Here is a 15,959-nt window from a genome sequence, read left to right as displayed (position 1 = left end):
TTTTTCTCAAATGTAGGCCAGAGTTTTCTCTGCAGGATCAGAGAGGAGGACATTCTCACTGTCTGCTTCTATCTTAATTGCGTTTCCTTCTTCTGCCTTCATCCTTGCCTTTATCCCACATAGGGCTGGCTTTACCCACAGATGAAGGCACATTTTTTTACCTAGTTTTCCTTCACCATATACTATCAGGCCCATAAAAAGTAGCTGCTCCTTTTCTGTGTGGGTGGAAGCCAGTTCTTCTATTACAGCTACCCCATAAGAGGCAATGGAAATATGTCCACAGGGATGGGATTGGCTCCATTCAACATCTGCTCTCCATGTGGATTGTCCTGAAGTCTCCACCCCAGGGCTAGCATCCATGAGCAGTTTTCAGTTCTGGCCCAACTGGTAGAGATCCATGTCACTTGAATCCACCATGACGTGTTTTTGGTCTGTGTGTACTCATATCACTCATGGATTGTGAAACTGAAATATATATTTCTGTTGCCTGCCCTGCTCACAGTCAATGGTGGCTGGTCTACCTGGTCAGAATGGTCCCTGTGTAGCAATCGCTGTGGCCGTGGCTGGCAGAAGCGCACTAGGACTTGCACCAATCCAGCGCCTCTTAATGGCGGCTCCGTCTGCGATGGACAGTCCTTCCAGAAGATTACCTGTACCACTATGTGCCCAGGTAAGTGGCTCCCGGCACCCATGTCCATCCATGCCATGTATGTGAATGCTGTATTCATTCCATCTCCACAGAGATGTTCCAGTTCAGTAGCCCCAAAGAGATTATTGAGGAAGTGTGTAAAGCAGGGGGATAAGAACATGGTGAGAGGCACTTTGGAATTCCAGAGAAAGCTCTGGAATTTAAGCTGTGAATACTAACAGAAGGAAACATTTTGATTTCATGCCCAAGTCAGGGTTTTGCCATGAAGGGATTCCATTAAGTTTGGCATCTCTGAGGTAGGAAGCCTTTCTAAAGAGACCCGGGCATTTTCTCAATGAAACCTTTTTCCGGGCCATGCACTGGCACTCAGCCCTTTTGTTCATCAAAGCAAACTGCTCATACAACAGCCTCTGAGGAATTGGTTAACCCATAGAAATTTGCTTTTGTGATTTGTGTGCATTTCCAGGCACCTTCTTAGGAGAACTGAAATAATAACATCTGCTCAAGAGATCAGTCTCTCTCTCTCTCTCTCTCTCTCCCACACACACACACTTTTTCTTCTGTCCCTTCCGCAAATCTGAACTTACCATCTGCTACACTTGGGGAGGCTCTAATCTTCTTCATTTTCAGATCTAGTGTAGTATCTAGTGAAGTTAGATTTGAGACCCTTGTAACAAATCAGCTGGAACATACAGGCTAGTCCTGTGAGCCCTGAATTCTGTTCTATCCCCCCAATTATTATCTAGAGCAAGGTGAAGAACATCTTATCTGAGAGAGAGAGGCTAAAATTGTTTGTACAGAATGCACAATGGAAGATAACATGCCGTGCCTTCACCTGTTGGGTTAGACCTGTTATCTTGGCCAGAGTATTGAGATATCCGAAGATGCAAGGATCAAACATGAGAGAACTCCAGATTTAGACACCAAGCTGCCAGTTTCCGAATGTTATGATCATAGCCTTTTTTCCCAGCTTAGGGCCGCCACAAAATAATAGACCTCTGAGGGAGAAACATCCCACATTCCAGTTTACACAAGATTTAGGCTACAAAGAGAATGCTGTTGAATAGCAATCCAAGAGAGATGCATAATTTAGAGAAAAAAACAGCTAACATTCCAGCATCTGTTAACAGCAGGTTGTATTCTGGGAAGGAACTGGGGAACAGAACAATCTTTTAATACTTGTAGCCCAGAGGGGCAAAACAGGATAAATAATACAGTAAAGATGCTAATGGGAGATGGGGGTACTGGTTAGAATTCAGTAAATTTTATTCTGTGTGGTGTATTCTTTTAAGACATCAAAGGGAAATTCATAAATATGATGGGAAGCTGGACTAAGACAAGCCAAGTTTTGTACATTTAGTACATTTGGTATTTGTTTTGAATTGTGCATTTTCTGAATGAATAAATAAAATAAATTAATGAAGGATATTGTTCAAGAAAAAAATCATGCTTTTAAACACCTGGAGGTGGCATATTGTGATAACTATGAGCACGGACTGAGAAGTTCTGGCTTCAAATCTCACCTCAGTCTCTCAGTAAATAGCCTTAGGCAAGCCAGGCTTTCTTACCTCATCCTATGTAGGGATATTCGTAGCAACTTACATGAGAGGACTGTTATTGAGGTTTAATGAGAAAACATATGTGAATGACTTTGAATGCTCAAACATGCTTCCCAAATTGTTCTTAATATCTATGTCTATGCATTTAGACATCTATACTTTGCTTTTCTCCCCAGTCAGGACCCAAAGTGGCTTACAACATCATTTTCCCTTTCTCCATTTCCCGCTCACAACAACCCTGTGAGATAGGTTAGGCTAAGCATGTGTGACAGACCCAAGGACACTCACCAAGCTTCCAAAGCAGAGTGGGGACGTGAACCTGGCTCTCCCTGACCATAGTCTAACACAGTCCATTACTGTTCTGACGAGAAGAGCTTAATACTGTCCATTCATGCCATATATCCTTACCAATCTGCCACATCGAGGCCAACTCGGCTTGACAAAACTTTTGCCTCAGAATTTAGAAAACAACACGCATCTTTTATTAGACCCCACACAAGCACTTTCAGTTTACTGTTGCTGAAGAAAGGAGAATAGAAATATTTTAATCAATGTATGTCATACTTATGGTGCAAGTCTCACATGTATGCCTTTGGCTCTCTACACAAGAGGTGGGAAGTTTCAGTCAGTCACAGCTTTACAGCTTATGTGTACTGGGGGGGGGGGGGAATGAAATCAGTTCCAAATGGCTGCTATTGTGGTGAGCCAGGAAACAGGTAAAGGGGCACAGGATGGAGCGGGTGGGTAGAGTTTTATTAAAAATGATAAGTTATTTGACATATGTTGAGCAGGCAGTTCTTCTTTCCAAACAGGTATAAATATGAATAAAACAATCCATGCACTAAAACGTGTATGTATTACACTGTAACACATACAGTTTTTATACGCACCAAACTACAATCTCTTATTCGTAAAAATGTTATGCTGCAGTGCTATGGGTATCTGTTTTAATGATTGTTTTAAAATAAAATTCTCATTTTTTACACTCCTGAATTTTTTTTCCTGAGTCCTTGTCTGAGGGGAAATCATGAGAGAAATTTACATTCATATTTCATTCTGTCTTTTGGGTGAAAGTTCCATAACTTTGAAATTAAGCAGCCATTTGATTTGGGGCTCTCCCTAACATTCAGTATCATTTTACTTGTTTATCAGGCTCAGAGGTGCCAAGAGGTGGTTAGGAGAAGGCAACTCTAGCTCTCTGCTTCTTTGAATACCTAGTATTGTGACATTATTTTCTCCCTTGCCCCTCCTCCTGCCGCTTCTGTTGGTCGACATCTGATTGGCTGCTTCTTTTTGTGTCAAATTGTCTTTTCCTGGAATGCAGTAGATGGAGCTTGGACCGAATGGAGCAAGTGGTCAGCCTGCAGCACGGAGTGCACACACTGGAGGAGTCGGAAATGCACATCCCCTTCCCCCAAAAACGGAGGCAAAGACTGCAGCGGCATGCTGCTCGATTCCAAAAACTGCACCGACGGGCTTTGCATGCAAAGTGAGTCCACTTTCTGGGACAAAAATGACAAAAAGGGAAATGGGGTGGGATGTCCAAAAAAAATCAACACTTTATTTATTGTCTTTGAGTCACCTTGCAGTAAAAAGCCTCTTCTCCAGGAATCCTGGCAACAACTGGTGCTTCAGAAGCCTCCTCTTATTAGCTATCTGTAGCAGAGATCTAGCTTCAGCTCTTAACTCCTACCAAAGTCAAGAATCTGACTAAAGAAATGCTTCCATCTGTTCAAAAGACCAGCTTCTTTTGGTGCACAGCTAAGAGGCTGTTGTCTGAAAAGAGCAAACCAAGTTTATGAAGTCCAGATTTTCCAGGTATACTTTGTAGAGAGCTGTGATTGGCTCCAGTTCCTAGCTGAGTGTATTCTCAGTGACAGACCTGGGTTTGCCTGTCTGTAATGTGTGAAGCATCTCTTATATCTGATTTAAATTAGCATCAGCTTTTTAGATGAGTGTTTTTACTGCCTGGCAGGCATACAGACTGGGACTAGTTTCATGCACATGTGCTTGGTAGCATCTCCTTGAATTCACTGGTAATTACTTCTGAAGCAACATACTTAGGATCAAACTGTGGATGTTGTAGTTGGTCTTTTGTGAGCTCTAACCATACTTCTAGCCAGTGAATAGTTTACTTCGAAGGCAACTGACTGTGCGATGCCAAATCCTGTGTTACTCAAAAGGTATATGAGGTTCTTCACTAGGCAGCAATTACTAATGTTGAAATCTCCTGCATGACCTGTTGAGCACTTTTACTCTTTAGCATTCACAAAGGCTCATTCCGCACATGCAGAATAATGCACTTTCAAACTGCTTTCCGTGCTCTTTGAAGCTGTGAGGAATAGCAAAATCCACTTGCAAACCATTGTGAAAGTGGTTTGAAAATGCATTATTTTGTGTGTGCGGAAGGGGCCAAAGAAATGGTCAGGACAACCATTTTGGAAATGCTCGGAGACCATGGATAAAATATTAGCATTTTTCCCCAGACTTTGTTTTTAATTTATACATATGTTTAGGATACAGAAAGAGCCAGAGCTATTCCTGAACAGTTCTACTCTGTCATTTAGTCGATCTGATGGTTGGGTGCTTTCTTGCCCCCTTATCACATAGAATGCTTCTGATTTTAGTTTGATAGCGTGGTGTAGTGGTTAAGGGCAGTGGACTCTAACCTGGATAACTGGATTTGATTCTCCACTCCTCCACATGAGTGGTGGACTCTAATTTGTTGAACCAGGTTTGTTCCCTCCCCCTCCACATGAAGCTTGCTGGATGACTTGGGCTAGTCACAGTTCTTCAGAAATCTTTCAGCCTCACCTACCTAACAAGGTGTCTGTTGTGGGGAGGGAAAGGGAAGGTGATTGTAAGCCGCTTAGTGACTCCTGGGCAGCCCAATCCGGGCGGAGTTGCCCCCTTTGAATGTGGTGCAGTCTTATGCTGGTAGAAATGACCTCCCCAAGACCCCTTCCGCACATGCAAAATAATGCGTTTTCAAACCACTTTCACTGGCTGTGTTATTACGAAGGCTTTCCCGCTGGCGGAGTCAGCAGGTGCTGTGTGGTTTCCGGGCTGTATGGCCGTGTTCTAGCAGCATTCTCTCCTGACGTTTCGCCTGCATCTGTGGCTGGCATCTTCAAAGGATCTTATCCTCTGAAGATGCCAGCCACAGATGCTCCCAAACAAACATCGGAAGAGAATGCTGCTAAATAGCAGCGCCATACATCCCTGGAAACCTACCCACTGACTGTTTGCAAGTGGATTTTGCCATTCCGCACAGCTTCAAAGAGCACTGAAAGCAGTTTGAAAGTGCATTATTCTGCATGTGCGGAATGAGCCCAAGGCACTTACCTCAGCAATGGAGCAAATCCACTAGCGCCTGGCTATTGCAGGGCCCTGGGATGCTCGGCCACTACTGGTTTCCACTACTGGTTTACCCCCATTGTGCAGACGGAGCAGGGCTCGGACATACACTGCGACCAAAGCACTAATTAACAAGAGAGCATATTTGAACTTGTGTGAAAATGTTTGCTTCAGTGCTGTGGCCCAACAGCTGGATCCCCCTCCCCCCCACTCAAACGAGATTCAGTAGTGAGGATTTAAAGCAAGAGAGCAGTTCAGAAGCTGAGCCCTCCATGGATCCTTCTGTGCATCTCAGTCAAGACACAGGACTCTGTCAGGAATGCTTCATTCTTTCCCCAAACACACAGAAGATATAGAGGGTGATGAAGATGTTCTTCCCAATGTACAGCTGCCCTTCTGAGCAATTCCACCCTGAGTTTGCCTGCCTGACTCCAGCCTCAGCCCAGAGGCATAGCTCCTGGGGGGAGGGATGCACCAGGCGCGCCCCCTGCGGAGGTGTTCCAGGATGGGGTGGGGCAGGGGCGGAGGACACACCAGTGCACCGGGCACTTTTCCTACTTGCTTCGGCCCTGCCTCAGCCTCACCCATTTCTTGGTTCCCAGGATCCTTTTCTCATGGTGTTACTGAGGGTAGCAGGACCTTGCAAGACACATGCAGAATAATGCACTTTCAATCCACTTTCACAATTGTTTGCAAGTGGATTTTGCCATTCTACACAGTAAAATCCAGTTGCAAAGTGCACTGAAAGTGGATGGAAAGTGTGTTATTCTGCATGGGTGGAAGGAGCCTTAGTGTGAACATAATTCTCAGGGCTTTTGCTGGGCGGGTCCTCTGCCCTTGTGGCCCTTTAAACCTTCATCCTCCCCCGGATGCCTTTTTTACCTCTGGGTTGTTAGTCAGTTTGTCCTTCACTTTGCAGATGAAACATATCAAAATTTCAGCTGCTAGATGTTTGCTGCCCAGTATTGGGTGGTTTCATTCACATCAGTTTCTGAAATTCAGTCCCTCTCCCTGCACTGAACATCTTTCATCGGCATGATTTCTCTGCTGTCTGGAAACATAATTTGCCTGTGCCCTTGTTTTTCCCAATGGCATAAAGCCTTTTCTAACTTTTGGTACATATTTTTTTTTCTGCCTGATATTTTAACTTTGCTAAGAAAAGCACGAAAACCTTCAGTTTGCACCATTTGCTTATCTCAATACATTCTATAACATCACGGTAGCTCAGCTTACATTATCTGGATGTGCAGAAAGAGAACAAGCAGGTGACCATCAATTCCTCTAAGTTTTACAGTAGCCCATTTTTATCCTGCCCTTCCTCCAAAAAGCTCAGGGTGTGGCATACGTAGTTTTTCTCCCCATTTTTCCTCACAGCACCCCTGTGACGTAGGTTAGGACGAGAAAGAAAAAACTACTGTGAACCCGGGTCTCTTCAGTTCCAGCTGAACACTCTCTGGCTACACCACATGGGAACTACACTTAACTTTTCTTCTCTACAGGAAGAAGAGTTGATTTTTGTACCCCACTTTTCTCTACCTTTTAAACAGTCTCAAAGTGGCTAACAATCACTTTCCCTCCACCTCTCCTTGTTAGGCAGATGGAACTGAGAGAGTTCAACTGTGACTGGCCCAGGGTCACACAGGTTTCATACATAGGAGTGGGGAAACAAACCTGGTACATCAGATTAGAGTCTGCTGCTCTTAACCACTACACCGTGCGGGCTCTCTACAGATGGGCAAGGCTGGAAAGGAAAGCTGAATGTCTGTGTTACTGTTACCTTTTGAGGGTCCTAAGAAACTGACTAAATAATGCAACCTTTGCTGCAAGAACATCCTTGCCTAAGAAGGAACCTTTGACTGCCCTCTCCTAGTTTGCTATGCTGTGTCAGTGCTGCCACCTGCTGTTTTCCTGTTGTTTTCTATCCTGGGACATTCCTATTTGCGTCTTTTGCCTGAATCCTACCGTGTCTGACTGCGTTGTAATCCTACCTGCTCTGGTCTTGAATGCTTGCATCTTACATGTCATTTTAAACTAACTCATCAGATTGATCCATGCTGGCACCCAGAGGAGGAAGAGGAAGAAGAGGGAACCCTGTATAGGAAAAAAAGCTTCTTGTGCATCAATAGCTGCTAGGCCCTGAGAAGCTCTTTGCTGGGGGAAGCTGAGGCTTCATGACAGCCAAAGTCAAGTGTGGTTTACAGGCAGGAAAGAGCAGCACACCATGCCAGCTTGCTATTGGCTATTACAATTTTGCAGGCAGGAAAAAAAGCTCAGTGAGGAGGAAATCCAGCAGCATCCCAGCAAGATGCAAAGGAGTCTCAGATCATCACATTTGGGAGAGGGCAGAAAGGTTCATTTATGTACTTGTTTTCCCTTCTCCATCAGTTCTTCTCTTGTGCAAGGGATGTCCAGAGATCTTTGAAAGAGGGGTTGAGATGAAACTTTGAAAAGCAATATAAACGCAAACAAGATGCTTCTAACTCTCTATATTAATCTTTTTGTTTGCTCCCTTGAGGGGCAAATATAAAATTACAACACGTCACCCAGTCACCTTGTTCCTCTCTTACAAAGGAGGTATCTAGTCAGTCCTCCAAGATTAAATTAGGAAAATACGGTGGCCTGGAAAACAGGCTCTTGCTGTTGTGTGACATGAAGATCTCTGATGAGCAGCTAGCCAGGGAAAAGTTGCCTCGAGCAGAACTGAAATGTTTCAATTCCAAATGCGTTCAGTGAAAGAGGGCCAGGGTCTTAAAACAGTTCTGGAGCAAGCTGAGCCAAGTGGGGCCGTTGACCAAGCTGCTGTGCTCGTTGTCTTGGCCTGGGTGTGAACTGAGCAGACTCTGTGGCACTGCCACTCTGCAGGGGCCACTTGGCTCGGCCTGCCGCTGGTGCCAGGGACCCTCCAGGGCAGCCAACCACTAGGAATTTCCCCACTGAAGTAAAAGGCCCCTTCTGCCCTTGATTTTGATGCCTCTAAGGCACTGACTCCTGAGGGTGAGTTTGGATCTTTGACAAGGGAAAGAGGCTGAATGGGAGAGGGAGGGTTCTTGTTCCCTCCGATATTCTCTTGGCCACCTCAGTGCAGCCTGTCCTAAGAGAAGTCTTCAAGCAACAAGCTGAGAATCCAGGGCTTCCTGGCAGCCTCGTGACAGAAAAATACCCTGGCCTTTTGCTGGGGGCATTTAAAATCCTCCATTGGAAGACTCGCCAGGTTGGAAAATTTCAAGGATGTTTCCGTGATGAGAAAAGAGGGCCAGGAAGTAGAAAACAGAGTGTCATTTTGCTTTCAGCCAAATGTCTGTTTTGTCCCATCCTGTACTAGCATTAGCCTTCTGAATGTTCCTCATTCATACGCGTCGCGTTCGTACGTTCTTCCTCTTCCCAGAGTTGCCAGTTTGCATTTTATCCTTTATTTTCCCAAAAAACGATGCTGAATATGTGTGGCCGCACACAAGCAACCCTGCAGCTGTGTAATACATTAATGTGCTGTGAAAAAAGAGGGGACCTTGAGGCAGGAGGGTAGTCGGGTTGAATGTTTGCAAAAGGAAATTTGTAGAAGGTGCCGGCCGGGTGTCCGTGATGAAATGGTACACAGGTGCAATGGCAAAAATAACATTTAAAGACCCCAGTAAAGAAAGGTAAAGGGACCGCTCAGACTTTCAGTTCTGTCAAGTTGCAGAGCGGTGTGTACCTATTTTACATTTATGCACAGTAAACAAAACATTGAAGTTCAGCAGGAATCAGGAACCATGACATCTCTCAGGAGACAGCGCTTCCTTGCAGTTAGCACTGGCAAGCGGCACAGAAAAATCTCTGGCCTGGGTGCTCGAGCTCCCATAGATTTGTTTGTCCCCCAGTCTGCACAGCATTGTCCAGCATGCTGAGTGCAGACCAGCAGTAGGCAGTCTGCTTGACAACGCAGGTATAGTTTTGTAAGCCTGATCACTGGCGGTCAGGCTATAAAAAAAGAGATTTACTGAGCCCATGGTGGGCTGTTATCTCGTAGCCTAATGACCAAAACACATTTTACAACCCAGGGTAGGTCTGAAAGTTAAGTAAAGAAAACCCACAATATAGGCCTGTAGAATGGGATGCTAAGTCAGCATAGTATCCCAATTATTAGGATGCTAGTAATGTGTACAGATATACACAACAGATTCCCTCAAGGTGTACACCAGGATCTCAGCCAGTGGTATCATGCAACCAGTTGTGCACTGAAGTAGTCTAAGTGTAATGCAGGTTTTTTTGTAGCAATTACTAAGAATCTACTCTTTCTCCATCGCCGTATTCACCTACAAGTGTGACATAGCATCTGCTTGCCATTACTGTCATCTGTGACCTTCTGTCATGTCAGCAGTAATAACAGAAGGCCTGTAAGCATAGAAATGACCTTCTTGGGAAAAGCGAGCTTTTTGTTTCTCTCATGGTGGGACCCAGGTTCTTTCCTTGCTGGGACCTGATGCAAAAGGTTGGGAATTGGTTGCAAAGAGAACACAACCAATGTTCTTCACAAATTCAGTTCTGGTATTGCAGGCAGATGTATTGGTGCAGGCATCAAAGAGGCGTGAAAAGTTTAGGAGGCTACTTCCCTATCAGTATCGCTGACATAACTTAATCATACATGTGACTTCTAGTTCCATCCGACTTATTTTTTTTCACCAAAACATCCTTTCTGTACGTTTGTTCAGGCTGCTGATCTGCTTCTTCTTTTAATTACCACCCTCATTGTCACCATCCTCATTTTTCAACCTTTTTTAAACTTTGTTTTCCCCCAACAGATAAAAGATTTGTAAGCGAACCCAACAGTCACCGTAAGTCTCAATTTCATAGCCATTTTCTTTTCACTGTAATTATATTGGAAGGTTGGTTTTGTTTGTTATGAGCATTTGACCTTTCTTGTTGGTAAGATGAGACAGGAGGACTGTTATCTCTAGGGGTTTCTCTCTACAGTTCTAGAAGCCTCCAGGAAGGTGACTGCCGCTGAATCAAGCCCGAAGGATTTAGCTAGTGTTAAAGCAACATACAATGCACTGCTGAATCTTATGGCTTAGCAAAAAAAAGGGGGGGGGGATGGGCTCAGAGAAAATTTCTTTAGCCAGGCTCCGATTCAGTAGATAAGATGCATTCTTGGTTTCAGATTTGGTTCAGGTTCGGGAGTGTAAGGTAGGGGTATAGGGGATTGGCCCCCTCAGTGACAATTGAGGCTTCTTGGATACATTCAATTTCATGTTTTTGTTTTTAGTTGCTTTTAGTTTTTTAAGTCCTCAGCCTTTTTATGTACAAAGACAGGGAGGAAAATATGTTTGTTGTGGCCTACCAAATTGCTTGGTATAAAGTAAACCTGTTCCTACCCACCTGAAATATGACCAGTAAGCATAAAAGCGCCGTGGTGACTGACAAACATTTTTATTGAACTTAAATTTGTTGAAGGCTTTCACAGCCGGAATCGCTAGGATGTTGTGGGTTTTCTGGATTGTATGGCTGTGTTCCAGTAGTATTTCCTCCTGATGTTTCACCTACATCCGTGGCTGGCATCTTCAGAGGATCCTCTGAAGATGCCAGCCACAGATGTAGGCGAAACGTCGGGAGAAAATGCTACTGGAACATGGCCATACAACCCGGAAAACCTGCAACATCCCTGAACTTAAATCTGATTGTAGTAAATATTTTTAACACTTTAAATAACTTTCAGACTTCAAGACAGTTGTATTTAGATGTTTGTTGTTGTTTAGCATGGTCTTATGATGGTTTCCTTATCATGTGTTCAGTATGTATACACAATTCCTTGCTATGGGCATGATTAATAAGAGCAGACTAAACCTTTAACAGAGTTTTGTTTGCCTGTAGCAGAACATTGTACTTCATCCATACTTGTCAATCTGATTGAATTCAGCGAAATGAATTCATTGAGAACTAAAATGGGAGTTTGTTCACATTTTAGTGAGAAAAAAATATTTCATTTACAGTTGTTTTTCCCTTAGAACCAGTCTTCTCTTTTTTTTCTCTCCTCAATTTCATGTCATTTTCTTTCTCTCACCCATTATTAATTGGTTGGTTATCATTGACATATAATATTTTTGTAGTGATAACAGTGCCATTGTTAAGTCTTGTGAATGGAATTCTTTCTTGCGCGCACACACACACACATGCACTGTACCATTTTTTTCTCTCTTCAATGGCCACTCTTTGGTTTAGCTCCTGAGACCTCATTCCATGTCCACATTAATGTCTCCTTACCCCCTGGCTCTCCCCCCTTCCTTTTTCTCTCTCCACGCTGTCAAACTTTAAATTGGAAGCTCCTTGGAGTCAAGAGCCCATCTACATTTGCTTAAACTGTAAAATGTCATATATATTGATGACAAGGGGTTCATAAATAATATTAGTGCTGAAGTGAATTTTGTATAGATGTGTACTTCAGAGAAAAATCTGGATTCTCTTTCAGGGTTGTAAATCACATACATATTCCCCTGTCCTAAGCTACTTAGTCGTATTTTTGCTATATGCTGTTCCTTGGAATCAGATGAAAAAAATTCAGCAGTAGTTAATGATGATAGCCAGACATGGGTGTTCCCAGATCTGTCTTGGCAATCTCTGTGGAATCCTCCCACTCTTATGAAAAGTGATACAGTCTGTATCCTTGGGGTGAGGGGAGATGACTTTAGTGCTTGTTCCTTCCCTGATAATTCTCCAAATCTATATTTCACTATTCCTACAGTCTCAAGGAGAAAGTTCCAAAGAACCAGTCATATTGTTAATTATATCCCATCTCTAATAATTCCAATATAAAATGCCCTCAGTTCTTTCCTTTCAGGAAGAGGGAACCTGTAACTTGGGACATAGCACAGAAAGGGAAGTGAGAATGAGTAAAAGAAAACAAAGTAGAGTCGCCAACCTCCAGGAGATGGCCAGAGATCTCCCACAATGACAACTGATCTCCAGGCAACAGTGATCAGTTCACCTGGAGAATATATGACTGTTTTGGAAGGTGGATTCTTTGGCATTATATTGAGACCTTCCCCTGTTCAAACCCTGCCCTCCTCAGGCTCCATTCCCCAAATCTCCAGGTATTTCCTAACCTGAAGCTGGCAGGCCTAGAACAAAAGGAGGGAAGAAGATTTGGGAGCAAGGCAATATACCATCAAAGTTGTTGCCACCCGGGGGGGCGGGGGGGAATTCTTCAGGGAAAAGGTTGAATGGAGGCCACTGTAATACCTTGAAGGTGGCAAAGTCTGCTTTAGCTCAAAAAGGTTCTATCAATGTCAGTGAATATAAATCTGACTATAATCCAGAGATAATCAGGCACATGTTTGATTGGACATGTTTGATTTCAGTGGTCCTTACATAGGGCTTTTTATTACCAGCTTCTCCCTCACAAGTGAGGTCCAAGTTGTGCAGAGTTATCAGGGTTGAACCAGGGTCCAAGGGTTGTCCAAGACCGGACTGCTGGAGGAGAATGTGGTAACTTGGGGTTAGGTCCTATCTGGAAGCTTTTTCCAGGCAGGTCTTGAAAGAAACCTGGGAAACCAATGAGCTTGAAGAGATTAATTGAAACTTCAGTATTTTCTACTGTTTTGTCATGGTCTTCCCAACAAATCCTAACAGAAAAACAGCAAGCAGTCCTTTTTTGTGCCGTTCATTTTGACCTTGTTTGAGCTAATTAGGCCATTTGATTTGGCCTGATTGGGCCATTTATTTTGGCTAAAACGAAGACCATTCTGACTTGAGAAACTGCAAGTAGAAATAAATTTCCTTTTTAATCTCTCCCTTCTTCCTTCCCTCTTCCACAGTACTGGAGGCCACCAGTGACGTGGCCTTGTATGCTGGCCTGGTGGTTGCCATCTTTGTTTTCATCGTTATCTTGATGGCTGTGGGGGTGGTTGTGTACAGACGCAGCTGCCGGGACTTTGATACGGACATCACAGACTCTTCAGCGGCTCTGACAGGAGGCTTCCACCCAGTCAACTTCAAGACCTCCAGACATGGTAAAGCTCTAGCCTGTTCCTATCATAACGTTTGCATCCTGCTATTGTTGTTCTCCCATTTTGAATCATCCCAAAGAATAACAAAAGATAGAACCAAAAGTGTGAACTGAAAGCAGCAGTCATCCAGCGAAAAGAGAGCTAGACTGCAGGCTTGCTTGTTGGCCTAGCATTCGCTCTGCCTTGCTTCTCCGCTGGTTAAGTTGAAGTGTTAGCAAAGCTATTTGGGAGGGCAAATTAAAAAAGAATTAGAAAGCACTTTCACTGCAGTAGTACAACAGAAGTAATTGGGAGGAAAGGCTAGGTCATGTAATATGAAATAGGTTAGCTAATACCTCTGAGTTGTTCTACATATTACACTTAGATGAGAGGGCAGCATTTTGACTTGCAGAACTTCAGATGACAGGAGAGTCATATTTTTGCATACTGACAGTTCATCCCCTCCTCCCCTCCCAAAAAACCCAATCTGTGCATGCATGGCAGCTTGCATGGTAAAGAGATAAGGACTATGACCTGCACTATTGTACCGCTTTCTAACACTCTTAAATATGTTGCAAACTAGATAGTTTCTATGCTATGTATCATGTTTAAAATCTTTTGCTTTTGTTTCATGTTTGAAATGTTTGTTGGTTTTCAGATTTCCATAGTCCAAACCCTTTTGTGTGGTTTATTGGCTGTCCCATCCTAATGGTTGTACTTAACTTATCCTTTGTAATCCCCCTTGAATTCAGAGAGGAAGATGAGCTATAAGTAGCCAAATACTGGTAACAATAATTGTAAAAACAATAATACCTAGCACTACCAGATGAAGAGTTCAATGTAGACCTTTTTCCTAATATACTGATTTAGTATGTTCAGGGAGCTTTTAAGGGTAGAAGAACATTCAAAAACTATTAGACTCCACTTGTAGTGGTACTGCCCAGAATGTTTAAAGATATAGCATCCAGTTTACATGATTAACATGGTGAATGTATCTTAAAGCCTCACTCTGTATGTCTTTACAGTTCTGCAGTACTACTACTAGTAGTAGTGATAGAAGTAATAGTAGTATCATAATCTTCCAGCAGTTTTTTTTCAGGTCATTGGAGATTGCTGCAGCTGAACTCCACACTTCTGTGGGCTTGGGCTTTTTTAAAAGGCTACATTTTTTTCTATGAGGAAATTCTGAGCCCACTTGTTTACTAGCATTATAATATCAGTGTGCTGATATGCAGTTAAGTTCTTCTCTTTATTTACAGTCATTTGACCAGCAAGTTAAAAACAAAGAGAGAAAACTAAAAATTAACCACTACACAATCAGCAAGATTACACTTTTGTTTCATCAGTCAGAGATCTCTGCACACTAATGCCTACATAACAAAACGTAGCTACTATGCGAGGAATAGTATTGTCCTTATCCTCAAGTAAAAAATTAAGCATTGTTTATTTCTCCTTTTCTTATAGATACTCCCCAGTTGCTTCACCCTTCCATGCAACCTGACTTGACAGCCAACGCGGGTGTATACCGCGGTCCCATGTACGCCTTGCAAGACTCGTCTGACAAGATCCCCATGACCAACTCTCCATTGCTTGATCCTCTCCCTAGTCTCAAGATCAAAGTGTATAACTCTTCCACAGCATCACCTTCACCCGGGATACACGAGGGGTCAGACCTGCTAGGAGCCATGCCCCCAGGCACCTTCCCAGGGGAGAACCTCAGGGATAACCATTTCATGAACCTAAGGAACAAGGCCATGGGCTCTCAGCAACTCCTGACCTTGCCCCGAGAGCTTGGGAACAGCGCCACTGGGACATTTGGCTGCCTGGGAGGAAGACTCACCATCCCTGGCACAGGTAAAAACACTGGCCTGAAAGAGAACAGCTTTCGATTGCTAGTGCACATTTTCATGACCACTTCTCAGCTGAATTTTGTGACGGAACATGAGTTTAAAACACAGGTTTTCAGTACAGATGACATGTGCACCAAAGCACATGGAAGTAGTGATTGGTAAAAACCGTGCCTCTTTGGTATGGTCACAGGGCAAGAGCATGAACTTTTACAAACACAATGACAGTTACAACATTTGCATTTTCATATCTTTATTCCTCTGGATCATATAGGGCTTTTGATAGTTTATAGATGTACAGCCTGCATTTCAGCCCCATTTCTCAAAGTAAGTCACAACATCAGCATCATATTTTATTTATATTAATATTCTGCTCTCCCCCTCCTAAGTGGGCTCAGGGCGGATCACAACAAAAATACACATCAAAATATTTTGTCAGTGTTTTGCACAGCAGAAATGAGGCACATTAAATAAAAACATATATACAGTTTCAAAATAACAATAGCGCCCAAACTATCCCTGTGCCTAAACTAGACATGTATATACAGGGCATGTATAAAAGTGAGTAGATGAAAAACCAGGTACCAGC

General features: G+C 43.4%; 1 protein-coding gene across 2 annotated transcripts in view; it reads left to right on the top strand.

Moving 5' to 3' along the window:
- Positions 1–15,959, top strand: part of UNC5B (unc-5 netrin receptor B) — a 211,616-nt gene that overhangs the window by 173,174 nt on the left and 22,483 nt on the right. Inside the window, exons 6-10 of one of the 2 annotated variants that reach the window (XM_048505810.1) lie at positions 503–670; positions 3,533–3,697; positions 10,344–10,376; positions 13,353–13,547; positions 14,988–15,377. In XM_048505810.1, the coding sequence (XP_048361767.1) occupies positions 503–670; positions 3,533–3,697; positions 10,344–10,376; positions 13,353–13,547; positions 14,988–15,377 (951 nt within the window). The remainder of the gene's footprint in view (positions 1–502; positions 671–3,532; positions 3,698–10,343; positions 10,377–13,352; positions 13,548–14,987; positions 15,378–15,959) is intronic. The other variant, XM_048505811.1, reaches the window with a different exon arrangement.

This window comes from Sphaerodactylus townsendi, linkage group LG08, assembly GCF_021028975.2.
Source record: "Sphaerodactylus townsendi isolate TG3544 linkage group LG08, MPM_Stown_v2.3, whole genome shotgun sequence".
In the NCBI taxonomy this organism is placed as follows: domain Eukaryota; kingdom Metazoa; phylum Chordata; class Lepidosauria; order Squamata; family Sphaerodactylidae; genus Sphaerodactylus; species Sphaerodactylus townsendi.
Note: the sequence above shows the minus strand (reverse complement) of the source record. Positions and strands in the feature narration are given on the sequence as shown.